The sequence below is a fragment of the Canis lupus genome, chromosome 27 (assembly GCF_048164855.1).
Source record: "Canis lupus baileyi chromosome 27, mCanLup2.hap1, whole genome shotgun sequence".
NCBI lineage: Eukaryota > Metazoa > Chordata > Mammalia > Carnivora > Canidae > Canis > Canis lupus.
Window position 1 is genome coordinate 23,050,961 of NC_132864.1, and position 26,457 is coordinate 23,077,417.

Genomic DNA, 26,457 nt, shown 5'->3' on the forward strand with positions numbered 1-26,457 from the left:
GAGAAAGCTCTGATCTAAAGGGATAGCTGATAAGTAAACTAGCCATTTACAATCCAATCGTGCTGGCTATCGTATTTCTTATTGCTTTCCTAATTTGCCCAGCTCTGGGGGAGAGAACAGAAAGGAGAAGGCAGTGGCTTTATATTGTTAGGTATAGGTTTTTTTGTTTTAAAGATTTTTTTATTTATTTATGAAAGACACACAGAGAGAGGCAGAGCCATAGGCAGAAGGAGAAGTGAGCTCCCCATGGGGAGCCTGATGAGGGATTTGATACTAGGATCCCGGGATTATGACCTGAGCAGAAGGCTGACTCTCAACCACTGAGCCAACCAGGCATCCCTAGGTCAAGTTTTTTTATTCATCAATTCACTCCATCTTTACAATCACTTCATTTTAAAGGTGAGGGAACTGAGGTGCAGGGAGGGGATGTGACTTGCCAAGCTTACACCTGGAATAGACAATAGACACACTTCCTGACTCCATAAACTGTACCGTCAACACAATGAAAATAATCTGGGAGATAATAAGAAGTCAGTTTATTTGGAGAGTTTACGACGATGGCCATGGCAGGCACTCTCTCAAAGTCGGCTTCCTATAATCTTCATTCCAATCCTAGGGGCTCATTTACAGAGGAGGAAACCCAGATGCCGAAGGGAAGCGACTTGCCCAAGGCCACCCAGATGGGAAGGCGCTTGCTTTTTCTGTTACATCCTAGGCAACTCCAGTGCTGCCTGGCTTCTTCTCTATGACTCATATCCTCCTGGGGGAAGTAAGGAAAAGCGACTCCATTCTCCCTCCTCTGAAGTTCAGTTCTAGTTGCTCGCTGGGGACCAGGACCAGGAGACACCCTGGGCTGGTTCCCAGGCTCTCTGAGTCTATCTGGACCCCCTGCTGTCTGACTGCTACAGACCCTGGATGAGGAAACTTGGCTTTGGGACCAGACCACCCAGCTCCTAGTCCAGGGGCTGGCAAGGGGTGCTGAGCAGAGAGCGGGGACTGGCCCCACCCCCTTTCTGTGTTTACCTTTTGAACTTTAATTGTGAGCTTATCTTTAAGGGAAAGAATATTCCATAAACTTAAAATAGGCAAGACTTAATTAATAGCATGCTTTGTTCTTCTGATCCTTATCTATTCAGGAAGACACACCCCTTTTCAGTGTTGTGGGTCAAGGTGAAACTGCCTCCGGGGGGCTTACCAGCAGCTGCTCCATTTTCCACTTTTGAACTCTGATTCCCTTTGGTTCTTCCCTCCTCCTGTGTGTGGGAAGGTTTTTCCCAACTTTTTGGCCAAGATCTTCTCTATTTATTCAATTGCCAGTCTTATATAATTACTATATAAGCTATAATTACTCCTTCTTATATGGTTAATAGCTACTGGGCAATGAGGACCTACTATGAGCCAGACATTCTGCTAAGCGCTCCTATCACCCTAGTTATGGTGGATCTTTTAATTATTTCCATTGTACAGATGAGGCAATCAAGGCTTAGAAAGTCACTTAGAAAAGTGATTCTCCTGGATCCATGTAGCTCTAAAAAAAAAAAAAGTAGAGCTAGGCTTTGAATCCAGGGCTCTATGCCCCCAAACACTCTTGACTAATATTGTGTACTTAGCTACAGGCTTCAGGGTCCCACCATGCTAGCTTATAAAACATGTCCATTTTCCTTGTTTAAAATATGTCTTTTTCTTGTTTCACAATTCTACAAGGTATGTACGATTATTCTCTCCATTTCACAGATGAGGAAACAGGTTTAGAGAGATGAATTCATTTACCCAAAGTCACATAGTAATTAATGGTGGAGCTGTGATTCGCACGACACAGTGTCTGAGAGGTAGCCTGGTTCCAAGGCAAAGTATTAGATTAGAAGCCAGAAAACCAGATTTTGAGTCTCATTGTGTGGGCAAATCACTTAACCCTACTGAACTTCAGCTGCTCATCTGCAAAATGCTGGACATTATTTTCCCAACTTCTTGTGGTGGTTGTGAGAATTAGTGGGTGGGAATTAATGGTTATTGAGAAACTATCCATCAGGGCCTGGATTTACAGGCCTTTTTTCAGTTTTGGATGGAATTATAGTGAATTTTACCTTTTTTGACATTCTCTTCTGAGTTGTCTATATTTTCCACAAAAAGCGTATCTTTCCTCTGCAAACAAAAAACCAGTTGTCTATTAAATTTTTTCTTATTTTTCCAATTTCAGTGAGAAATAACTGATGGACACCAACTTTTTTTTTTAATTAAAAAAAATTTATTTATGATATTCACACACACAGAGAGAGAGAGAGAGAGAGAGAGAGAGAGAGGCAGAGATATAGGCAGAGGGAGAAGGAGGCTCCTTGTACCGGGAGCCCGACGTGGGATTCAATCCCGGGTCTCCAGGATCACGCCCTGGGCCAAAGGCAGGTGCCAAACCGCTGCACCACCCAGGGATCCCAACACCAACTTTTTAAACTAACTACAGTTTTATAGGATAGCTTGAAATCAGGAATTGTGATGCCTCCTGTTTTGTTTTTCTTTCTCAGGATTTCTTTGGCTATTTGGGATCTTTTGTGGTTTTAGGAGTTTTTTGTTTTTTTCCTACTTCTGGAAAGAAATGCCATTGGAATCTTAACAGAGATTGAATTGAGTCTATAGATGGCTTTTGGTCGTATTGACATTTTAATAATATTAGTTTTTCCAATCCGTGATCATAGAGTATCTTTCTATTTATTTTGTGTCTTCAATTTCTTTCACTGATGTCTTACAGTTTTTGGAGTAGTGATCTTTTACTTCCTTAGTTAAGATTATCTCCAAGCACTTTATTTTTTTTTCAAGATTTATTTATTTATATTCTTTATTTGAGAGGGAGAGAGAGAGCATGATGGAAAGGGGCAGAGAAAGAGAGGGAGAGAAAGAATACCAAGCAGATTCCTCACTGAGTGTGGAGTCAGAAGTGGGGCTGGATCTCAGGACTCTGAGATCATGATCTGAGTCGAAACCAAGAGTCAGATGCTTAATGACTGAGCCACCCAGGCCCCCTTTATTGTTTTTGATGCTGTTGTGAATGGAATCGATTTATTTCTCTTTCAGAAAATTCATTGTTTGGTGTCTATTTTAAAATATCTCATTTGTGGGATGCCTGGGTGGCTAGGTGGTTAAGCATCTGCCTTCAGCTCAGGGCATCATCCTGGAGTCCTGGGATCTCGAGTCCCACATCGGGCTCCCCGCATGGAGCCTGCTTCTTTCTCTGCCTATGTCTCTTCCCCGTCTCTCTGTGTCTTTCATGAATAAATAAAATCTTAAAAAAATATATCTTGTTTGACCCTTACAACAACTGTAAGGTGGATGATCTTATTTGCATTTTAGGAGAGAGGTGATTACAGAGAAAAGGAATAATGGATGTAGCTGGGAAGCCACTGAGAAAGGAACTGAACCCCGTTCAGTCTGACCCCTAAATCTCAGTTCCTATCACTCCACAGAAGGCGAGTTCTCTGTCCCAAGAGGATGCTGGTGGGCTTCAAGTAAATTAAAATACTTTAGCTATCATCCCCCCACCTCCCTTCCTCCAGCCCCAGACAACCCCTAATCTACTTTCTGTCTCTATAGATTTACCTGTTCTGAACATTTTATGTAAATCAGTAATACAACGTGTGGCCTTTTATGTCTAGCTTCTTTCACTTAGGATAATGTTTTCAAGGCTCATCCGCGTCATAGTGTACATCAGTACTTTATTACTTTTTCTGGCTCAACAATAGTTTATCCTATAGGTACACCACATTGTGTTTATCCTCAGCTGATGGACTTTTGGGTTGCTTCCACTCTTGCTGCTGTGAACATTTGAGTACGAGTTTTTGCGTGAACATGTGTTTTCATTTCTTGGGTAAAAGGGAGTGAAATTGCTAAGGTCAAATGGTTGCATTATCTTCTGTAAAACCTCAGATCTAGCTCTTCAAAGCAGGAACTACTACTTACACAGTTGAGGAAACTGAAACTCAGAGAGTATATCACTTGCCCAAGGCCACACAGTAAGTAAATGGTGGAGCAGGGCTGAGAAGCCAGGCAATCTAGTTCAGATTCCATGCTCATCATGCCTCCAAGTCTCAGAACTTTTGTTTTACCTAAGAGGTAGTCTAATCCACCAGCTACTGAATCTCAAAACACCAGGCCAGGCTGTACAAAGGAAGCCCAGCCAGGAACAGAATCTGAGGAGCCCACTGGGGGTTAGCCAAGTATCTTTTTCATCTCATGGGGTGAAGAAGGATCTGGGGAACTGAAAGGAGGCTTAAGGTTAGGTCTTTTGAGGCCTCCCTAGAGATTTAATCCATTTTTGTGATAGTTTCTCCTGGCCTAGAGTGGCTTAAGGATAAAATAAATATGAGCTCTGGAGGTCATGTCATATGTGGCTAGAACATGGGCTCTGCAGGTCAACTACCTGGGAGGGAGGAAGCCCCCCATCACGTCTTTGTACCTGTGATCCCCATTTGCACCATATCCTTGCTCTGAGGGCTATTCAAGTGCTGACTTAGCAGGTTCCTCCAAAGATGAGTTTTCAGAGAGTAGAGAGTAGGATAAGACAGCCTAGTGCAGGACTCCAGAGGTGCCTTGAGACAGGAAAAATATCTGTGGGATCAAGCTCATCCTGATCCTTGCAAAACATGGGGGGGGGGGGGGAGTAGGACCAGGAGGGTATACTTTAAAAGTTACCCCTATAGGGTCTGATCCTAGGGCCAGAGAAGGATTCATGGGGCATTTAAATCGCCCCTGATATTCTCCATTTTGGTTATCTCATTTTGTTCCTTTCTCTCTGTTCTAACTAAACAATTAAAATTCAGAGTCTGCAATTCTCACTCAGGACCCTGGGCGTATTTTTGTTCAAGGCTGAGTGAACCTCAGTGCCTGGCACGCAGTAGGTAGGGCTGTTGGGTAAAATGCAAAGAGCCCAGTTAAATTTGGATTTTTGAACAAAACATGAATTATTTTTTCGTATAAGTATGTCCCATTTGTTTATCTGAAATTCAAGTTGAACTGGGCTTCCTGTATTTTATCTGCTAAATCTGCCAACCATAGTAAGGATGGTCTCAAAAAAATACTCGTGGAATTTGCCTTGGCTGTGCCCTAAACTTGCGGTGTGACCGTTTGGCCAACACTAAGACCGTCTCTGGGCCTCAGTTTCTGTCTGAAAAGTGGGAGTTGGGACAGCGACCACAGAGCAGGGATCGCTAGTGTAGGGAGGTGCTGGGTGATCTACTAAAGAGCAGAGAAGCAGCTCGGTCGCGCGGGAACCTCCAGACGAACTCCTAACGGAGCGCCGAGCTGGACTCCTAACGCTAGCGCGGGGGAAACCCCAATCCCGCCCCGAACTGGTAGGGGCGGCCGCAGGTCGTCGCCATGGATACACGGGTAGCCTGGAGCCCCTCCCCCACAAGGCCACGCATTTCCGCTGCGCTGGAGCCTTCTGATTGGACGGCTGCCTGGACGCTACCACAGGCTCTGAGCCCGCTAAGGGGTGGGGGCGGGGTGCCGTCCTCGTGGGACTCGTGCCCTGAAGACCCGTGCTTGTGGCCTCTGTAGGGGAGGGGGGGGTTCTCTGCCTCACGAGGAGAAAAAGACTGAGACTCAGGTCGGGAGAATGTGCGCTGCTTCTCCTACTAGAGCTTATTATATTCACGCCTCTCCCTGAGAGAGGAAGAGGGGGCGGGAAAGTCGGCAACGCCCCCTCCGGAGCCTATTCGGTCCCAAGATCTGGAGCACCGGAAGTGTTGGCGACGTGTCAGTGCGCCCTACTCTAAACCTTCCCTCCTAGGCCACCTTTCCTATTCAGCCGCGGGATTCCGGGGCCGCCTGGGCGCTGCACCCCTCCACTTCCGCATTGAACCGCCGCTTCAACCGAACTCCCAGCCTCTGCGCGCGCTCCCTCTCAAGCCTGATGGTTGGGCCGGCGCCTGGGAGTAGCCACGCCCTTTCCCTCGCCTGGCAGCCAATGGACGGGCGTCTCCTGGCGGGGTGATGGGTAATTAATGAGGATTGGGCGCTGATTGGCTGCGGGGTCGTGGCCGGGGGCTGGGCGGCGGGGTAGGTTGTTCCTGAGGTGGGAGGCGGCACCCGTGGCTGAGAAGGAGGCCCGAGAGCGACATGTCCCCGGCGGCTGAAGCACAGCGGCCCGTGGCGCTGTCGTTCTGAGTCCGGGGCGGCCTGGCGGCCGGCTGAGGACGAGGATCGGCGGAGGCTGCCCCCGCTGTGGTGGCCACCATGCTGGGGGCCTGGGCGGTTGAGGGAGCCGCCGTGGCGCTCCTGCGACTGCTGCTGTTGCTGCTGCTGCTGCCGGCGCTCCGGGGGCCGGGGCTCGGCGTGGTCGGCTCGGCGGGGGCCGGGCTGCCGGAGAGCGTCATTTGGGCGGTCAACGCGGGCGGCGAGGCTCATGTGGACGTGCACGGGATCCACTTCCGCAAGGACCCTTTGGAAGGCCGGGTGGGCCGAGGTGAGAGCCCCTCAGCCGAACCGCGGGATCCAGGGCCTGCCGTGCTGGGCTCAGCCGGGCTAGGCTTGCGGGCCCTGAGCCCCCTCCTCGATCCTGGGGCCACGTCTCTGGAGCCAAGTCTCTCTCTGCAGTTTCCTCAGGGACCCGGTCCGAGCTCAGAGCCTAGCGCTGGCTCCAAGCTGAGAAGAGCGATTGAGGCAGAGTTGGCGAGAAGTTATATTTGGACCTCACATCCTGCGTTTCTTAACCCCTGGCTTCCACCCGATGGGGTAATGTGAAGACGAGGGCGGCCTGTTGCCATCTCGAGGCCTCACGGGTTGTAGGTTAACAACAGTGTCCCAGGCCTGGGTGGTTTTGCCCTCCTACCAAGACAGTCCCTGGTAGATGCCTGCCAGCCCAGAAACCAGCCGTCTTCCTTACCCCTTCTTCAGGAGCGGGGCTTGATTCTTAGCCAGAATAGAAAGGAATCTTTGAAGAGGATGGGCCAGAAAAGTTTGATTGTAGCCTCCTCCTGCCCTCCTCCCCACCTCCCTCTAGAGCTAGGGATATGTGTGCAAAAAGGTGGAAGCTGAGGCCGCCCCAGAGGGTGGTTATACTGAAGCCATCCTGCACGTGAGGCTGATAGAGTGTCAACTGGATCAACTAGTGTAAGATCTGGGTATTCTGTCCAAGAATGTGTAGAGCCTACCTTAAGTGGCCTTGAGAGGTCGGATCCCCAGTGTATGGGAAAAATGATTTTGACTTAACTGACAGAGCAACAGCAGTTTTTACAGAGCCACACAGTTGTCAAAAGCTAGTGTAAGAATTGCTGTGGGAGCTGGTTAAAAAAATGCAAATTCCAGACCCAATAGATTAAGCCCACGTTTCTACATCAGAGGCTTCACCCCAGACCAGACGTGGGGTGAATCTGCTCTAGACTCTGTTTCTTTTGTAAGTGGGATTGGACAACAGGTTTAAGAGGGAAGTTCCTTGCTTCATGTGTTAGAAGGAGATTTATGTTGTATGCTGGGTTCAGAAGCTGCCAAATTGGCAGTATGCCATCTCCAGAAAACCAAGAAACAGACTTTCTCTCATTCTTTCCACAATGCCCAGATTTGGCTCTTGCCTTTAGGAAAGAGTTTAACTTAGTTCTTCTAAGTTAATTGCAGTGTCCTGGAGTTTGTTACATTAGCAAGTTTATTGCTTCCATACATGTGAGGGTGTTGGGACACAGGACTGTTTTCTGAAGTTCTATGTTTGTCTTGGAATTTAGTTAGCCCTGGCATGTAGGTCTCAGTAGCCTGGGTTCAGCTGAGTCAGGGCTCCGTGCTTTAGCAGCTTGTAACAGCAGCCAAAGCTCGGCTTAACATGAGCGGGAGGTCATTGCTATCTCCATCCTGGACCCTTCCTCTTTCTTCATGGGTGTGGGCAGGGAGGAAGGATCCCTTGAGGAAACTAGAGACCGTTTGTGGACTTTGCCTCTTGAGATAGTAGTGGTAAGGACAGTGTGCAGATGGTTTCTTTCACTTAACAGACACCAGGCTTCACATAGGTTACATTATCCTATTAGGTTCATTATGTAGAGGAAAAAGCTAAGATCATACAGGTTTAGTCCCCAGCTTCTCTTCTTATACAGAAATCCTGGTTTTAATCTGCCGGGGCAGGTGATTTTGAAGGGGGGCGGGGGGGACGCTGCTGTTGCTGGTCAGTAGTCAGCCAGTCTTGGTGTCCTTGGGTTATTGGTTCATGGTTGCCGTTCCTTTGGAGGAGATTATTGTAGCAGGTAAAATTTCATGAGACCTACCTACCAAAGCTTATGTGTACTGGACCCCTATCTTGGACCCCGGTCTTTAGGATACTCTATAAACCGTTTCCCTGCTCCACTCTTGTCAGAGTATGACCAGCATGGACCATGAATTGGAGCAGTGGGGAGGGGTAGATGAAGAGTGAAGGTTGGTTGTCAGCTGCAGCTTGGACCAGCTTGTTGCAACATTACACTTACTGGGTTCCTAGAGTAGCTTTTGGTGGCCTTAGATCTGGGGCTGAGATGTGATTCAGCTTCCACTCTCAGGAGGCAACTCTCTAGTTTCTTTCTGTACTAAGGAGTCGGCACCACCTAGAGAAGTTTAGCTGTTCACTCTGCCCGCCCTTCTCTGGTAGGCAGAGAAGGTAGGTTGTGCCAGGTATTTGGAGACCCTTGCTTCATGCAGCTATTTACAGTAATTGCAGTAGGAGCTGTATGTCTTATTTCTTTTGCGACATGCCTGTGCTACTGTTTGCAGCATGCTGAAGAAAGTTCATTTTATGTTGACTGAATTCAGGTATTTGTTGCCAAGTTAATCCAGATAAGCGTTTGGCCTGCTTTTGAACTTGGTGTTTCTCTATAGTGTCTTTGTAGTTCAGCATTCTTGTAACTGTGAGTGGCCTAGGGCACCTTGTGGCTTTTGCTTTCAAAGGCACTTTATAATATTTATTGAATTTCATTTCTGCCTTGAGAATAGCTGGTGCTTATAGGAGATACTTATAGCCTGGGAAAGGCATTTTCAACTTGTGTGCCTCACCAGATGGAAGTACCACTATAGAAAGTGTTTAGCAGTGCTCAACTTGGGATTTTGGCATGCTGAACATTCCAGGTTCTTTTTAACTTGCTCATTCTGGGTTCCTCCTGGCTCAGGAGGAAAAGACCTGGTTATTTGGCCTGAGGGCATAGAACTTGGCTTGGTTTTAGGAGAATTTCCTCTTCATAGAAAGATACCTGGTGATCATTTGTATGACTTTGAAGAACATGCTTTACTTCTTTGGGTCTTGTTTTCCTTATTAGTATAACTTATCATGCTTTAGAAATCAGTGGCCCTGAGTCTGAAAACTGTCATGTCCAGAGTGGGTTAAAGTGTCTCTACTTTTTCTGTGCTCAGTGACCTTTTACATGAAGTTACAACCAGGGCAGAACATGGCTCCAGAGGGGCAAAAAGGTGGCTAAGAGCCTGAGCCTATCAGATTACTAATTCTGCAAGCCTAAGGAAGACCCTTTTCTGGGCAGACTTCTTTTTGCCTGGGGAAGGATTTGACTTTGTGGACACAAGAGCTTAAAAGAGGATGAGAGTCACTGCTCCCTCTGATTTGCTTAAGGCCATGGGATTTGTTTAGAATTCTCTTCCTATACTGTCACCTAAGAGGCAGGCTTCATTTACAGGCCCTCCAAGTAGCAGAAGTTCACAGGTAGAGAATTTAGGTAAGTGGTATTCCCATTCTACAGGTGAGAAAGTACCTGGAGAGAATAATTTGTTCCAAATCACACAGTAGGTGGCAGAGCCAGGATTCAAATCCAGGCTTGTCTTACTGTAAAGCTGGGACTGAATTTTCCAAGCAGCCTGGCTCCTCCATTGTCCCTGAGGTAAGAAGCAGCAGACATAATGTAGGCCCTTTGGCCCCCTTCCTTTCTGGTTAACTGTCTGACCTATATTGTGCCAACTTCAGCAGTGTGCTGATTGTGTACACTTCACTGTACTCAGAGAAATCTGTTTAGCTGTGAATATGTAAACTCTAAGGGGGAAAGAAAAAAATCCTTTTTGCTGCTGAGTCTCTTGGGGCTTGGGCAAATGCAACTTTGTATGTGGCAAACCTCCTGGGAAAGCCACTTGGGCTTTAAAGGAAAAATATTTAAAGGTAATTCCAAGGTTGTTAAGTAGTTTTTATTCACATGGCTGAGTTTTGTTAGTTGTGAGACTAAGGCTGTTACAGATTACATTTCTGTCAGCTTCTCGCTTTTTCCACTCTGCAAGAAAAAAGATTCCCCACACATACACAAAATTTTCTGTGTATCTAAAAAGCAAATCTAGTTATGTTTCAGAGTTGTAAAGATCATGGTCCTCATGGAAGAAGGAAATTCTTAGAAATCAAGTGGAAGAGAAATAGCAGTCTTTTAATCTTTATGGGTTTGTGCTCTGGTGTAATGGTTTGAGCCTGGGAAAGAGCTGAGGCATGTTGGCAGTACATCCTTTGTTAATGTTACTTAGGCACCCTTCTTTGATTTCTTGAGAAGAAACAAGAAGAAAAAAATCTGAAGACAAAAGTGCAGTGAGTTTCCTGTTGCATTGTCTCATCAGGTCCATCTGATGTCATGGCTAACTGTTCACTTACAGGAACTGTTAACCGTTATGTCTATTGGCTTGACCTTAGCCACTGGCTCTTTTAGTTACTCTTTTAACCTCCCTTGGAGATAAAGATTCCCTTGGAGTTTTGGTGATTCAGAAGATAAGGCTCCAGGGATGACTGCTTTGGACATCTCCCAAAGGATCCAGGTGCCAAATATCTTCAGAGTCACTGTGTGAGATTGGAAGGTGGTCTTGAAATCTTAATTCCAGGCTAGAGGAGAGAGTGGGCCTGTGTACCAAAATCATTGCTAAGTCTGTAGTTTGGAGAGTAGATTTATGGAGCACTGGAAAGCCTCATTGTGTTTACATGATAAAGGAGTCAGAGAAGCTACTCTGTCTTGGAAGGAGGAAGCATAGCTATTCATCTCTGGGGCTGGAGTGTGGTGTCTTATGTTTGAGGAAAGCCCCCAGTTTAGTTTGTTATTGGGGGGGTGGGGTTGAAAAATATAGGTAGTCTTGTCTCCTGTCAAGGTTGGGGGAGGAAGCTGGGGGCAATAGTGGTTTTTGGCTCTTCTGATGCTGACTCAAGGTATGTAACTTTTCACCTTTTTTTTTTTTTTTTTAACGTAAGCTCTATGCCCAATGTGGGGCTTGAATATTCATGTCTCTGAGATTAATAGTTGCATGCCCTACCAACTGAGCCACTCAGGCACCTCTAACTTTTTAATTTTACCCTGCCTTATTCCTTCTCAGTCTGTGAAATGAGAAAGGTGGCTCCCCAAGGACGTGGGCATCTTAGGCCAGAGGTGCCAGTAGGACCTTGGCAAATTTTTTCTTGCTAGGATGGCCCTAGCTATCTGGAGAGAATAGCAGGGCTTTACTGCTCTGCAGGCACCTCCTTTGTTGCTGTTGTTCAGCAAATCATATTGAGTGCCAGGGACCTTGTTAGGTGCTGGGGACAAAGTAGGAACTTTTTTTCTTCTTTTAGTTTAACTGGGGGAATGTGCAAAAGAGAATAGGTGAAATTGAATTTTGTGAGTTTGTGGGAAGTAAGATGTTTACATGTAAAGGAAATCAGAAAGCATCACACCTTTCTTTTTATGAGCTTGTTTCTCTTTACCAGCCTTGGAACTTTGTGAATGAAAATTATAAAAAGCAACTAAGCTGGTATCTTACTTGCAGTAAAGACAATGCAGAAATGACTTTCCTAACATATCCTGTTTGTTTTAGACTCGAGCTTTTCTGAATGAAAAAAAAAAAAAAACAACCAACACATTCTTTGAACTTAATCATCTTGCAGAGTTCTTGGCCAACCCCCCTGTTTTATGAGGTTTCTTTGAAGCTCCCTTCTTAGGGAGCCAGGAGCTGTAGCTATCGCCTGTTTTCTTCTGTCACGCTCTGAGCAGTTGAGGAAAGGCATTTTTTTTTTAAAGATTTATTTATTTATTCATGATAGACATAGAGAGAGAGAGGCAGAGACACAGGCAGAGGAAGAAGCAGGCTCCATGTTGGGAGCCCCATACGGGACTCGATCCTGGGACTTCAGGATCACGCCCTGGGCCAAAGGCAGGTGCCAAACCGCTGAGCCACCCAGGGATTCCTGAGGAAAGGCATTTTAACAGGCTTTTTAAAAGTTCCACTCTGAGGGTTTGAGAGCTGTTGGGGTGATTATTGTTTGGTTTCTTTTACTTTACTCTTCCTTGGTAATAGGTCTCTGATTCTTTTTTTTTTTTTTAAGATTTTATTTATTTATTCATAGAGACACACACACACACAGAGAGAGAGGGAGAGAGAGAGAGAGAGGCAGAGACACAGGCAGAGGGAGAAGCAGGTTCCATGCAGGGAGCCTGATGTGGGACTCGATCCCAGGTCTCTGATTCTTGAATGTCTTTGTGTCTGGTCTCTTTAGAACCAGGCACAGAGAGAGTGGCCCCTTCTGGGCGTGTTACTAGCATTGTCCTGGAAATGGCTCTGTCAGTTCTGGGGTCTTTGCTCTTTTTGTGTGTCTTGCCTCTGATGTGGTTTCTCCTTGTCTTTTGTCCCCAGCCTCCGACTATGGTATGAAACTGCCAATCCTGCGTTCCAACCCTGAGGACCAGATCCTGTATCAAACAGAGCGGTACAATGAGGAGACTTTTGGCTACGAAGTGCCCATCAAGGAGGAGGGGGACTACGTGCTGGTGTTGAAATTTGCTGAGGTCTACTTTGCACAGTCCCAGCAGAAGGTGAGGCCTGATCAGTGGGACATTGCCACTCTTGGATAGTCCCCTGCTATGGGCCAGAGAATGTAAGAGCCTCCCCAGAAGGGAGGAACAGGTGAGCTTTAAGGAAAAGCTGGATTCCTTCTGCCCCTAGAGAAGCAATGTCCCATTGCTCACTAAGCTGCACTTGGCTCTGGGGGTTGGTGACAGAAGGCAATGCCAGAATCTTCATTCTTGACAACTAAATGATCCTGGTTGTCAGTGCCTTCTTGTTTTTAGTTTTATTCTTTTCCTGCCTCTTTTTGCAAATTTTCTTCTATCCACGTTGAGCTTTTTGTTTCTGTTCTCTGTTCCCTAAGACCAGTATGAGACCTCGACAGTGAAGGAACATGGCTTTGATTTGGTTCATGTAAAGAACTTTGTACCCTTGACTATACCCAGCCCTGTCATCTTAAACATTATTTCTGAATTTGAAACCCAGGCAGGTACATGATCTCACACTGCTAAAGGGGTATGACGCTGATGGTTTTGACATTGTCTCTTTTTTTTAATCGTGGAAGGTATTTGATGTGCGATTGAATGGCCATGTCGTGGTGAAGGACTTGGATATCTTTGATCGTGTTGGGCACAGCACAGCTCATGATGAAATCATCCCTATGAGCATCAGAAAGGGGAAGCTGAGTGTCCAAGGGGAGGTGTCCACCTTCACAGGGAAACTCTATATCGAGTTTGTTAAGGTAACGCTCTCCCTCTGCCCTCCCAGTTGAGAAAATGTTAAAAAGAATGGATTTGGGGGAATGTTTACTGCTGTGTGGTACTGACCGTGGTTTCCCATTTCCTAGGGGTACTATGACAATCCCAAAGTTTGTGCACTCTACATCATGGCTGGGACAGTGGATGGTAAGTGGTGTCTTTTTTGCCTTGGGCTGAAGGATATGGTTGAGGAAACCCTTGGGGGAGTACTTTAGCTGATCAGTATTGTGAAAACATTTAAAGCCAAATTGTTTATATTCCCCAAATGAATGAGAACATATAATGTTTGTCCTTCTCCGACTGACTTACTTCACTCAGCATAATACCCTCCAGTTCCATCCACGTTGAAGCAAATGGTGGGTATTTGTCATTTCTAATAGCTGAGTAATATTCCATTGTATACATAAACCACATCTTCTTTATCCATTCATCTTTCGTATGTTCTCATTCATTTGGGGAATATAAATAATAGTGAAAGGGAATATAAGGGAAGGGAGAAGAAATGTGTGGGAAATATCAGAAAGGGAGACAGAACATAAAGACTGCTAACTCTGGGAAACGAACTAGGGGTGGTAGAAGGGGAGGAGGGCGGGGGGTGGGAGTGAGTGGGTGACGGGCACTGGGGGTTATTCTGTATGTTAGTAAATTGAACACCAATAAAAAATAAATTTAAAAAAAAAAAGGAAAAAAAAAAAAAAAAGCCAAATTGTGAGGAATCCAGAGCCAGATGAATGGGGATGAAGTGTAGCATGGTGTTGGCCCTAAGCTTTGGAATAAGGTCTGGATTCAAATTTTGCTGTTGCCACTTAATCAGCTCTTTGGTTTTGGACAAATTCCTTGAACTTTATTGTAAATTTGGCTTAATAATGGTACCTCCTGGTGTGCCCTGAACCTTGCGGTCTTTTGGAATTGCCTAAAACTTGTTCTTACTCTCTTTCTCTGACATCTATTTCTTGGGGGCAAAAAGGGAAAAAGCAAAAGAAGGAGTCCTTTAGCGCTTTGGTCTGCTCTGAGAGAGTCCAGAATTGCTGGACTGCACTGGCCAAAAGTTCACTTACTAATGTCTCCTTGTTTTGGGGATCTAACCTTAGGGTGTATTGCTTTCTCAGCATTGAGATGATCCTGGGCACCAGCTTCCCAGGCTGATTTATTGCAGAGAAAGCTTATGTCTTAGTGACTTTTCTCCTCTATTCTATCTCTGTACCTTTTCCTAACTCATCCTGAATGCACCAAGGAGCTCATCTTCTTGTCTTGATGTGTCCCCAGATACTGGTATTCTGACATTTAGGTAAATGTCTTGCCACAAAAACAGATTTGTAGCTTGAGTCCCTAAGGAGGAGGCAGAGCAGAGGGGTAGTGTGTGCTGACAGGCAACCCAAGGTTCTGTGGCTCAGCTTTTCCTCAGTTGCTGTGTGGATCAGAAGGGAACATGGGAGGCCAAAGGAGGGATTGGAAAAGGTTAAGTTTTGGGTGTTAGGTCACTGCCTCTGTTCAATATGGTCTTCGCATGGTTCTGAAGAAATAGGACAGGAAGGGAAGAGAGTGAGCCTCCCTGGGCACAGGGCTTTTACTGTGTTTTAGTTAAATCTAAAGAAGACTAGTGTTTGCAGCAATTGCTGTTCTCTAGGCCAGGAGCTATTTCCACTACTCTTTTTTTTCCCATGGACCCTGCTGAGGTCATAGCGTCTCTTGATTGTGGCTCATTTATGGTTCTTAAGGGTCTCAGTTAAAGGCTGTGGGTCTGACTTAAAAGGTGTCTGCTTTATTGTGTCAGATGTACCAAAGCTGCAGCCTCATCCAGGCCTGGAGAAGAAAGAGGAGGAAGAAGAAGAAGAAGAATACGATGAAGGGTCTAATCTCAAAAGACAGACCAACAAGAACCGGGTGCAGTCGGGCCCACGCACGCCCAACCCCTATGCCTCGGACAACAGCAGCCTCATGTTTCCCATCCTGGTGGCCTTCGGAGTCTTCATTCCAACCCTCTTCTGCCTCTGCCGGTTGTGAGAACACATACCATCCTGAACTGGGTGGAGGGTGTGGGAAGGAAACCAAACATGTTGGTTTTGGTTTCTGTATTTTTCACAATGATTAACAAACAAACAAAAAACAAAAACCACACACAAAAAATTAAAGGAGAAAAAAAGAGGCAGAGTGGGTAGAGAGCAGCCCCCATTCCCCACTGGTCCCAGCCCTGCTTTATTCCCTGTGCTCTCTTTGTGGCTGGCCCCAGCCATCTCTTTCCTCTCCAGGGTACTTAGGGTAAAGCGGATCCTACACAGTCACGGATCCTCATCTGCACATCTAGTGGAAAGGACTCTGAACCCAGAGCAGACATGGTTCCTTTTTTTAGGTTTGAAATTAACAGCAGGGAAATGTCATCTTATTACCTGAGAAGACCAGTGCTGGGAGTTGGGTATGTTCTGAAGTTATGTCCAGATAAGTTTTCAGATGTCCTCGGATTGAAAGTGTGTGTGTGTGCTTTGTGTATATGTGAAGGTGTATAATTTGTATGATAAAGATGAAAACAGAAGGGGGATTAAAAAAAAAGAAAAGAAAAGTAGATACTTCCTTACTTGGAAGCCTTTCTGGTTTCAGCCTAATGATGGTTCCACCTTAAGTGTTTGCGCTTTGTCATTGCTTGTCTCCCTGACATGTGCCAGTTAGAGGACTGTCTGGTATCCAAGACGATTAGTTTATTTCAGGTCCTCAAGTTGCCTCTGACTTGTTACCACAACAAATCATTTTGATTTCAGTGCCTGTTGGGGACTTGATTTCCTCTCATTTCCCCCCCCCTTAATCTGGCTCATTTGAAATCTCTTCTGTCTCTCTGTCTCTCTCTCTCTTTCTCTCTTTCAATCATCCCACTAAATTATTGCCAAGAAGGGAAGGAGACATGGGGATTTGGGGTTCCCTTTGCTTGAATGTCTTATCCTCTACCACCTCACCTTGTTGGTACCTCCCTCCCTGGATCTCTGAGCCAGCAGCCAGGAGGACCTGACCCAGCAGTTCTTTTACTGGCCCCTTTGTAGGGTCTTGCTGCCAGGGGACAGGGATGCTTTCCAGCCTGCAGCAACAGAACACTTGACCTTAAAAGTCTCTTCTGGTCTTTGGATTGGAAAAGGCTTATGTTAGCATAATTTAAGAGCCACCTCAAGAGACTTGAGCCCTACTAAGTGACTGACCACTGTTTAGAGTATCTATCTAGTATCTGATGTTCATTTAGTCCCATATCCTTCTGTGGCACAAGCCAACCAGTTTTGGTTTATGCCCAGAGTTGCCCCCGCAGAACTAGACTGATTGTATCTGGCCCAGTGGCTCCTCTCACTGATTTTAACAGTATGCCCCTCTGTCCTTTCATCTCCGTATCCAAGTTACAGTTGGGTTCTTGGCATGACGGGGCTGAAAGATTTCCAGTCAGCCATAGTCCTGGCAGCTCTGAAGCCAACCTTAGCATCTAAGCATCTGTCTTAAATTCCCTGGAAAAACTTCTGCAGGAAATGAAGCTTACCCCTTCCCTTCCTTTCTGGTCACTGTTATCCTTTTCCCAGTTAAAGCAGCAATGAGGGAGGACCTAACCAAACTACAAGGAATTTTGTGGATGGAAGACAGCAGGATTAGCTTCTGCTTGGGCTGGAGCAGCACAGAATCTCAGACAAGGCCCATCTTTTCAGAATGTGTTTAATTTTGTCTCCCCCCCCCCCCCCCAATGTTTTTAAAGAGCTTCCATATATTTGAACTGTTCATTTTGTGACAAAGTAAGTAGCTTTGGGCTCATGTCCTGGGTTTTGACTCTTAATGAGTTACTCTGGGCCAACGTTGAGTCCTTTGAGAGTTGGAGCCCTTTATTTTAGCTGTGACTTAGGCCTCAGTAGTAGGGTATTGAGTCGGGCATCTGGATGGCTCTGGCCTGAGGCTGCAATAAGAGGACCACTTCCTGGAGTGCTTCACAAAGCTCCCTGCTTTAAAAGATGACATCCCTTAGCCTTGGTCCTGGGGACCCCCTGCCTGGGGCAGCCAATATCCTGACTATTAATCGAGCTTCTGACAGTGGCTTTGGTTCCTCTTCCATCACAACTCCCCACAGCTGTCAGCCACTGCCAGTGGAGTAGACAAGATGAGGAAGGAGGACTTGCTGCCTCCATTTTGCCTTGTTTGTTAGTTTGCCTGGGTCTCTGAGGAAGGGGAGGGTCCCGCCTCCTTACCTCAACCCATCCTTTCAGTGACTCAGAGTCTCAGAAGGAAACCCTGGCTCCTGGGGCCATTTCCTAATGGTACTGTAAGCCAAGCAGCTTTGCTTCCAAGCTTACCCCTGTTTCCAAGCCCACTCCTTTCCCCTGAGTTCAGGGATAAGGGATGGGCATTTTCCTCTGCTTGTGTCCGAAAGGAAGGAACATCTTTCTATGGCTCACAAAAACTAAAGGAGAAGTGAGGAAACAGGAAGAAGTATGGTGGGGGCTGGGGTAGAGTCCCCTGGAGCCAAGCCCACCCAGCTAACAGAGCTGCCCAGGGCTGGTTATAGCTGGCCCGTGATGCTGAACTTGAAAGCTTTTTTTTTTGTTTTGTTTTTTGTTTTTTGGCTCCTCCAAGATGATATAGGTACATGAAGTTTAGGTTAAAGGGGTAGGGTGGGGCACTCTTTATTTGTATTTTTGTATTGTGTGTGTCACGGATTACTCTGTTCATCGTTTGCTTTTTGCACTGTTTGTTCCCCTGCCTAAATTTTGAGCTCATGCTAGGCCCAGGCGGCTGTGCCGTAGGGAGTCTGTCTGGGGTTGGGGAAGTGATGAGGGAGGCCACTTAGGCCTGGGGAAAGGGAGATCTGGCTCTTCTACTGGATCCATGCTCTCCTAGGCTTTTCGATTTCCCTGACCCCAAAGCCAAGAGCATATGGCCAAGATGAAACTCCTTTTGCCAGGAGTGTGGCTTTGGTTCAGTTTTTGGGTGGACCACACAAAGATGTCTACTCTCAGCCCAGAGAGTCTGCAGCGTCGTAGCTCTGATTTGGGTCAGAGGCCGGCTGGCTGTTTTGGGTTTTACTCATCTGACTAAAACATTGTGGGTCCCACAGGAAACAATCTGTGGGATCCATGTCCCCTAAACCAGATCCCATTTTTCTGTAAAGTCTCCGCTATGGAGGAGAAGCTGCTCAGTGAATATCTTGAATTTTGGTGACTTGAAAGATGGTTATCTTCAAGTGTCAGCGGTGTTAGACTCCCAGGGGGGCCACAGGGCCTGCAGGGCTACTGGCTGGTTTGAGAGTGTGACCTTGTTCTCTTTTTTTCCACAGTTTGCCTAAGAGATACTGGCCGGAAATTGGGGGATCACATTAGGGGTCAATTAGGCTTTGAAGAGATGAGGTGAAATTTAAGTTTACCTCCCCTTTCTGTGCCTGGAAACTTTAATCCAGTTTCAGAATTGTGTTTTGACTTCTTTATCTTTTTGGAGAAGCTTCTGTTTTAAGGAATTTCTCTTCCTTCTTATCCTGCCTCTACTTTCTCCTGAGAAGGCCTGGCCATGGCTTCTAGAATCTCAGTTGAACTTCAGAAAACAGCAGCAGTATTTTCCCTTTCCTAGCAAGTATACTCCTTTCTCTAGAAATTGGCTCACCTTGGGAAGCCCAGGGAGAGTCCATAGGTTCTCTACCCTCCCTGGAGATTGGGGCAGGACCCACCCCGGTCAGCACAGTGCCTTTTCCTCTCCTGCTCTGAGCCAGGGTGGGCATTCCCTCTAGATTCAGGTCTGGGCGGGGTCTTACAGTCCTTGCCATGGGGCTGATTCCCCATCCCTTTCTCCCTTTCCTCTTTGCTGGCCGGCTCTGACCTAATTCAAGTGTCTTCTTGCCTCAAGGAGCCTTAATGGCATCAAGTGGCAACATGTAATATTGTCCTCTATGCCTCTCTAAAGGACCTAGGAGAACAGGTGAGCTTTCCAAAGTGAGAGATTAACAGATGCTCCTGTTCAAAAAAAAAAAAAAAAGGGAAGGAGGAGGAGATGCTTTGGGCCTCCTTCTGCTGTGGGGAAGGCTGAGTGATAGTGCAGAAGCAGAACCAGAAATACCTGGGATCTGTTCAGAAATCTTAGAAGAAGTTTGCTTCTCTTCTATGGAAAGATCTAATTAGGGTCCAAAGAGCTCTAAGAAAATTGCAAAGAAGCCTTAATGTTCAAGCTTCAGAGAGATCAGTGTAATTTCTCCTTATCCGTCCGAGCTTGGACTCCTTCTGTATTTAGACCTCTCTTGGGGCAAGAGGGCTAGATTTCTTCATTTTATTATGAGCCCAGATTGGCACCAGTGGGTCAGCTGCCCAGCTAGGGCGGGTTTCTTTGTATGTGGGTGGCTTGCTGCCGATCTAGTTTGTCCTTCCCCCGCTGCCTTTTGGCTAGCCTGCCTTCAGTTGCCAAATCATTTTGATAAGAGCATATGATTTGGGGACTGGCTGGGTTGGCAGGAAAAGAGCAGGATGGATCTCTTGGGATGGTCCCCTCCCACCCCCCCCACCCCCACCCCCCAGGAGTATAAAAACAAGAAGCCAGGATTGTGCTGGCAGCCAGGGAAACAGTAGTCCTGTTAGAGTTGGCAGGGAGGGCCCTGGCACCTCTCACATCCAGGCAGTCTTGTGAGATGGGGGCACATAGCACCAGGAGAAGCAGAACTTCATTCTCACCTCTATTTTGAGCTTCAGTGCTTTATTTCAGTATGAGGGAAAACAACAACAAACTGAAGTGTGCTTTCCGTCCTTTCAAAGGACAACTGTCGGGAAAGGAGAGCCGAGTTGCCAGGTGGGAGGGGAGAATTGGCAGGGAGAGTCTTAACGGCAAACCAGGAATGAGGCGTTCTTGACTCTTCTCTTCCCTGGTGTGTCATGATCCAGGGAATGAAAAGAAAATTTGACCCTGGATTAGTCCCTTCCTTGGATTTTCCTTCTACTATATTCTCACACGCTAGGACCAGCTGCCCATTCTGAGCTCAGAGCAGCCCCTTCAACCATTATTGGCCTAACCTGGCTCGTCAGGAAACCCACCCCGCCCTCCAGATTGGGCCTGGCTGCTCTATTCTGTACCAAGTCCTGGAGAATAGTGTCAAGTTCTTCATAGCCCTGGTAGCTCCTAGATTCCCATCCTCTCCCTGTGGAGGCCAAACTGACTCTGTCTGTAGCCACAACCTGCATCTCCAGCAGCACAGTGAGATATGACTGAGGGGCTTTGCACCTGGCTGGCCCGGGAAAGCAGTAGGGGTGGATAGAGCTGTCTTTCCTTCTGGGCTGTCTCCATCTGTCCCTACCCTTTACATGCCCCACCTTACTCCCACCAAAAAGTAAAAAAATCAGGATGTTTTTCACTGTCCATTGCTTTGTGTTTTAATAAACAATTTGCAGTGACACTTGTTGAGATTGAGTTTGAACTTGATTGCAAAGAGGTCAAAAGGTGACGCGGGGGGGCGGGTCACTTGGCAGCAAAGGGCTCTCCTGTGACAAGCCCAGGGGCTTTTGTCCATTTTCGCCGGGATGTTTGGTTAAAGGATTGAAGTTGTGTAAAATTCTGCCTGGCCATTTCAGCCAGCAGTGCATTCAAGGAAAAATAAACAGTTGTTTTGTTTTGTTTCTACTTTCACTGGAAGACCAGGCCATGACTGACTCCCTCCAATGCACATCTTCCCCTCAGCTTCCGTCACAGCCTGTGGACAGACCAAGCCCTGGGACAGTTTGCTCTGCTCTGTCTGTCTGTCTGTCTGTCTTTCTCTTTTTTTTTTTTTGAGAGCGCGCAGCAGGGGCAAAGGGGGAGCAAGGGGAGGGAAGAGAGAATCCTAAGCAGGCTCAACACAGGGCTCAACACACAGCTCAGTGTGGGGCTCAATTTCACAGCCCTGAGATGAGCTGAGCCACCCAGATTCCCTAACTGCTTTTTCCTTTTCTACTGTGTTGTCAGTGTTGAGTATATGTGGGGAAGGGGCAGAAAGGCCAAAGGATGTTTTTCCTGTCATTTATCCACCTTGTTTTCCCACTGAGGAACATGAAACTAAAAAAACAACTTAAGTATTATTTATTCCAGGCTAGTCTGTAAATGGTCAAGGCAGGCTTCAAACTTAGTCTATCTGCCTGCAAAGCAAAGCCCCTGTTCTTTCTAAGGCTCTAAGGATAATTGTAGACCTCCCTTATGGAGCCCTTAAGTGGGCAAGGCATAATGCCAAGCACTTTCCCAGATGTTACTTCTGTTTAATCTTCAACAAACCAGTTGGTATTAGCCTTTTGTAGGTGAAGTGACTTGCCCAAGGCCATACAGCCAGCAAAAGACAGACAGAGCTGGGATTTTGCACCTGGGCTCTGACTCTTGAGTGTTACTCTCTGTTACTCTTAATTAGCTTTCCTTTTTCCACGATGCTATGTGCCTGGCTCCAGACTCCAGAACCTACCTGCTATATTTCTCCAGCAGGAATGAAGGTTGCTGGTATGAGGAGAGGGAGGGAGAGTTTGGCCTACCTCCCTCAGTTATCCCTTGAAGGACAGAATTCAGTGCTCAGTTCCAAGAATGAGGCCAGTGTTGATGGAGTCTGTTCTCAGGGCCCAAATAAACCAGGAGGCCCACAGAGCCTCTTTCTTAGCTCAAGCCCACCCGTAACGGGAGTTCTTTACTAATTCAGACCTAGCTGTTACTATTTCAAGCAGCTTTCCATGAGTTGCCAAATGGGGGAAGAGCCCTGAAGAAGCCTTGCTCTAGGGAGTTGCAGGGAGGAAAAGTGTCTGACAGAAGTTCTTGGGCCAAGGGCTGGGGGTTGGGTTAAACCACTCCTTGGGTCCAGATCTTAATCTTGCTAAGGAAATCAGGCTCCCGGTTGGCTGGAGCCACTGTGCTGGACCTTTCTCCATACTTAGGACCCCATCCCCCTCCACCCCTTATAGAGGAAGAGAGGAGTTTTCCCCACACATACTGGAAAACTTGGTGCTGTTAGCAGTGGTAAGGGGTCAAGGCAGAGGAGGTGGAGCAGGGAGGTTCTGGAGCCTCTGCCCCCTAGCAACCTGAGATGGCAGGCACCTCACTGCAGGACTCTGGCCCCAGAGTCATAGTTTTGTTTGTTGCTACCCACATGTATGTTAGTAAAAAATAACCACACTTGCTTTCTGGCTTAGCTTTGTGCTAAGACTTGCTCTCCTGGGTTTCCTTGCTGCTGCCACCAGAGTCCATGTGTTGCTTCCTCAAAGCCTGGTCCCCAGCTCGTTTCTCCTCAGCTCTTCCCAGTCAGCACCCTCTCCTGTCCAGCTCCACGTCTTCTCCCTGTCCGGCATGCCTGCCCATGGCAGAGGGGTCCTGGGGAAAGGCCACCAAAACAGATTGGCATAGTGACTGTTCATGAGACGCCCTGGCACCAGCATCATGCTTTTTGTTGCTGTTTTTCATCTCCTCTTTGCTACGGCCCTAGGGAAGACAGACGTGTGACTAGCTTGACTTACAAAGAAGGAAACAAAGATTCAGAGGGGATAGATGACCCATGCAAAGTCCCATAGCTGGTAAGTGGCAGAGTGAGGACTGGGACTGTCTAACCACACGCTTGTGCTCTGAATGCCGTCATGTGCTAGTCTCTAAAAAGAACTGTTTGAATGAAGGTAACAGGATGCTTGGTGATGGTTACATGGAGGTTTATTCTATCATTTCTTCTCTGGAAAAGTAACCTTCTAAGGCTTAGTGATACAGGAAATGCATAGACATATTTTTTTTTAAGTTATATGGGGTGCAGAATGTGAAAACTTAATCATTCTCATACCTACCCAATTTATCCCTAGAGGACAATACAGGTGACAGTCTGGTGTGTATCTTTCCTTTTGTATGTATTTTATATGCTCATATGTGCATATTTCCACATATTTATTATGCACACGTGCAAGTTTTTCTTCTGAATCCATTACGGAGTTACTGGGTCAAACAGTATATGCATTCACAAATTTGAAAGTACTGCCCTCCACAAGGCTCCATGAATTTTTCACTCACCAATCTTGTACTGTATGACTTGGGAATATGCCAGAAACCCTTTTTTGGAAACAGGTGGGATATAAATAATAAATGAAATGAATGCTTTGTAAAAACAAAAACAATCCTCATTCCGGAGAGTGGTGACTTGGGTACTAGGGAAATGACCAGCTCTCAGTCCCAGACCACGAGGCATGCCTGCAGCCCCAGCCTTGACTGGTGGATTCAAGGCATGCCACCTTTAGGAGGCAGTAGGAAGGAGGACTGAACTTCCTGGTCTTTGCAGAAATAAAGCCTTCTGATGTCTTGCTTACCTTGGCTGCATGAGCTCCAGGCCCCACCTGCCTGGCCTGATTTGAGGCAGACTGCCTGGCTACCCTGGGGCTGCCCTGGAAAACCGCCACCGTCACACCTCTTACAGTGAGGAAAACAACCAGCTGAAGGAGAGACACAGAGCTTGGAGCTGGGGTGAAAGGAAGGCCAGCCTTTCCACACTGGTCTCCATGCATCTAGCCCAGGGAGATCTTGTGCTTACTATTTAATGCAGTGCATCTCTGTTGTCCTCTTTCCCCCAAACACGGTGTTAGTTTATGTACTTTCCAAAAAACATTTTTTATTTTTTTTCTTTTTATTTATTTATGATAGAGAGAGAGAGAGGCAGAGACACAGGCAGAGGGAGAAGCAGGCTCCATGCACCGGGAGCCCGATGTGGGATTCGATCCGGGGTCTCCAGGATCGCGCCCTGGGCCAAAGGCAGGCGCCAAACCGCTGCGCCACCCAGGGATCCCCAAAAAACATTTTTTAAAAGAGCTTTTTGATATACCTTAGGAAGATCTGGTGAAGAGAAGCAGAGGCAGATTGGTTTATAAGCCTTTATTTTTCCTACTCCATCTATATATAATATATATATATAATATATGTAGATTATTATTCTATATATAATATATATTATATATATATAAATATTATTTATTTATTTATTCATGAGAGATAGAGGCAGAGACATAGGCAGAGGGAGAAGATGTGGGACTCCATCCCAGGACCCCGGGATCATGCCCTGAGCTGAAGGCAGACACTCAACTGCTGAGCCACCCAGGCATCCCCAGCTTTTAATCACAACTCACAGGTGGTGTGACCCAAGGGAGAATAGGCCCCAACTCCCTTATATGGCAGTTTTTATGTAATTTTCTTTTGAACAGAAAAAAGTGATCAAATGTGAAGTTGCTTTTCAATTTTAAGAGAAGATAAGGCTACTTTGGCTTAGCGTTTTCTTTCAGAGATCCTGAAATATATATTTTTTAAATATACAAGCAACCGATGATAGTATACTTGCTGTGATAAAATAATACATAAGTAGCTCTTGTGTCAAAAGTGATTATATTCCCTTTTTAGTTCCTTCCGATACTGTACTCCTCAGGGGGAACTGTGGTTAAAACTTTAGTGCATTTCCAGACCTCTTCCTTTGCAGTTACAAATATAAAACCATATATTCATGTCCTTTTTATTTATTTATTTATTTATTTATTTATTTATTTATTTATTTTTCATGTCCTTTTTAAACAATTGGGATTCCTGTGCCTTGCCCCCCCCCCCCCCCCCCCCCCAGATCTTTAGGCTCTCTCTATACTGGTGCATATAGATAGATCTCATTATTTTTAACAGCCACATAACCTGAATGGATGCAATTTTTCAGTGTTACAAATGGTCCTGTGGTAAACATCTTTGTGCTAAAGGATCTGAAGTTGCAGATTAAGGGGGTAATATATTTGTTATTGTCCCTAGAAAAAGTGGGGATCCAGGTAACTAGTCCTGATGTTCTGAGAACAAAGTTTTAATGAGCAAGTGAGTGTGGGAAATGGCTGCATGCTAAGCCTCCCTCCTGGTGATTCACAATTAAGTAGCATATTAAAAGCTCTGGAAATTCTTCAGTAACCACTCACTACTGAGTGGTTTAAAAAGGGTTGTTTGCGAAGGGAAGGACTTTAATTCTTTGTACACATCTATTAAAATTTTCCTGAACAGTTTGGTAAATGCCACCCAGTGGTGATCTCTGGGCAACATTTAGATAGGAAATTGGCCACATACTGTTCTACCAGGTTGGGCAGCTGGGGTGGAGTCAGGTTTAGATTTTGTCCAGGAACCAAGTGAGGCCTGTCAGCCCCGCCCAAGCCCCTTACATAAGGTGAGAGGGACCCAGCAAGGCCTGCCATAAATCAAGTTTTGAGGCTGATCAAGGGGAGAAGGGTGGAGTTTCACTGTGGCCTAAGTCTGGCTGAGAGGTGATCTCAGACCTAGCAGACACAGGACAACAGTTGGGTCCAGGCTTCTAACATAGAAGATGTTGACCTTAGAGAAGGAGCCACTTGGGATGTGAGAGGGCAGCCTTAACCCACCCTCCACCCACTGGCCCAACTCCCTGGCTCACCTCCTCCACATAGCGAAATCATGATGAACTTCCATGCAGATGTTAACCTCTGTGAAGCCTCTTCTGGATGGGCCAGACCGCTCTTGTGTATTCTGGTAGCACCATTGCTGTACCTCTGTTTGAGCAGTTAGCAGTCTGGCTCAACTTCTAGTTCATTCACACTTATTGGGCCAGTCAAGAGGAAGGGCCACATAATGAATCCTGTACTTCAGTCCTCCCCAACAAAAGGGGAGCTCCTACATAGTGGGGCATTCCTTCACCCACTCATTCAGTCATTGATGAGCACCTACTGTGTCAGGCATTAGCTATCCTGCCAGAATACAGTAGTGAATAGGGTGGACCCAATCCCTGTCCTGGTTCATGTTCTTACATTTCCTGTAGTCTAGCCCGATGTCTAGCTCAAAGGTTGGCACAGTTGGGTTTAAAAACGGTAATCTAATTGGAGAGCAAGTGCTGTTTTAATGTCTATGCTACAGATTAATTTCCTTATGACAGAAAGTATGAACTATTTTAAAGACATTTGGTGTGACCTTGGGGGTCCGATGGAGAGTCCGGGGGGTGGGCACCCCCCGGGGAACCCCCCTCTCGAGCCCC

At 46.4% G+C, this 26,457-nt stretch overlaps 1 protein-coding gene and 2 long non-coding RNA genes across 7 annotated transcripts; 1 reads left to right on the plus strand and 2 right to left on the minus strand.

Moving 5' to 3' along the window:
- Nucleotides 1-2,269: 2,269 nt before the first annotated feature.
- LOC140619439 (uncharacterized) lies at nt 2,270-5,862 on the minus strand. Of its 2 annotated transcripts, none has more exons than XR_012019346.1 (3): nt 4,681-5,862; nt 4,445-4,577; nt 2,270-3,851 (listed from the first exon to the last, which is right to left on the minus strand). It is a non-coding gene; the product is annotated as an uncharacterized lncRNA (long non-coding RNA). The 2 variants fall into 2 exon arrangements; XR_012019345.1 differs by having other exon boundaries at nt 5,225-5,849.
- On the plus strand, nt 5,829-20,859 carry MLEC (malectin). 4 transcript variants are annotated; one of them, XM_072802819.1, is made up of 5 exons: nt 5,829-5,986; nt 12,574-12,752; nt 13,289-13,465; nt 13,571-13,628; nt 15,256-20,859. In XM_072802819.1, the coding sequence occupies exons 1-5, from the start codon at nt 5,983-5,985 to the stop codon at nt 15,483-15,485; spliced, it is 648 nt and encodes a 215-aa protein (XP_072658920.1). In that variant the 5' UTR covers nt 5,829-5,982; the 3' UTR covers nt 15,486-20,859. The 4 variants fall into 4 exon arrangements, with proteins under 4 accessions (XP_072658920.1, XP_072658922.1, XP_072658919.1 ...); XM_072802818.1 differs by lacking the exon at nt 5,829-5,986 and adding an exon at nt 6,061-6,454; XM_072802820.1 differs by lacking the exon at nt 5,829-5,986 and adding an exon at nt 6,603-6,723.
- On the minus strand, nt 17,175-26,444 carry LOC140619440 (uncharacterized). The gene is made up of 2 exons (XR_012019347.1): nt 25,864-26,444; nt 17,175-22,781 (listed from the first exon to the last, which is right to left on the minus strand). It is a non-coding gene; the product is annotated as an uncharacterized lncRNA (long non-coding RNA).
- Between the last annotated feature and the right edge of the window lie 13 nt (nt 26,445-26,457).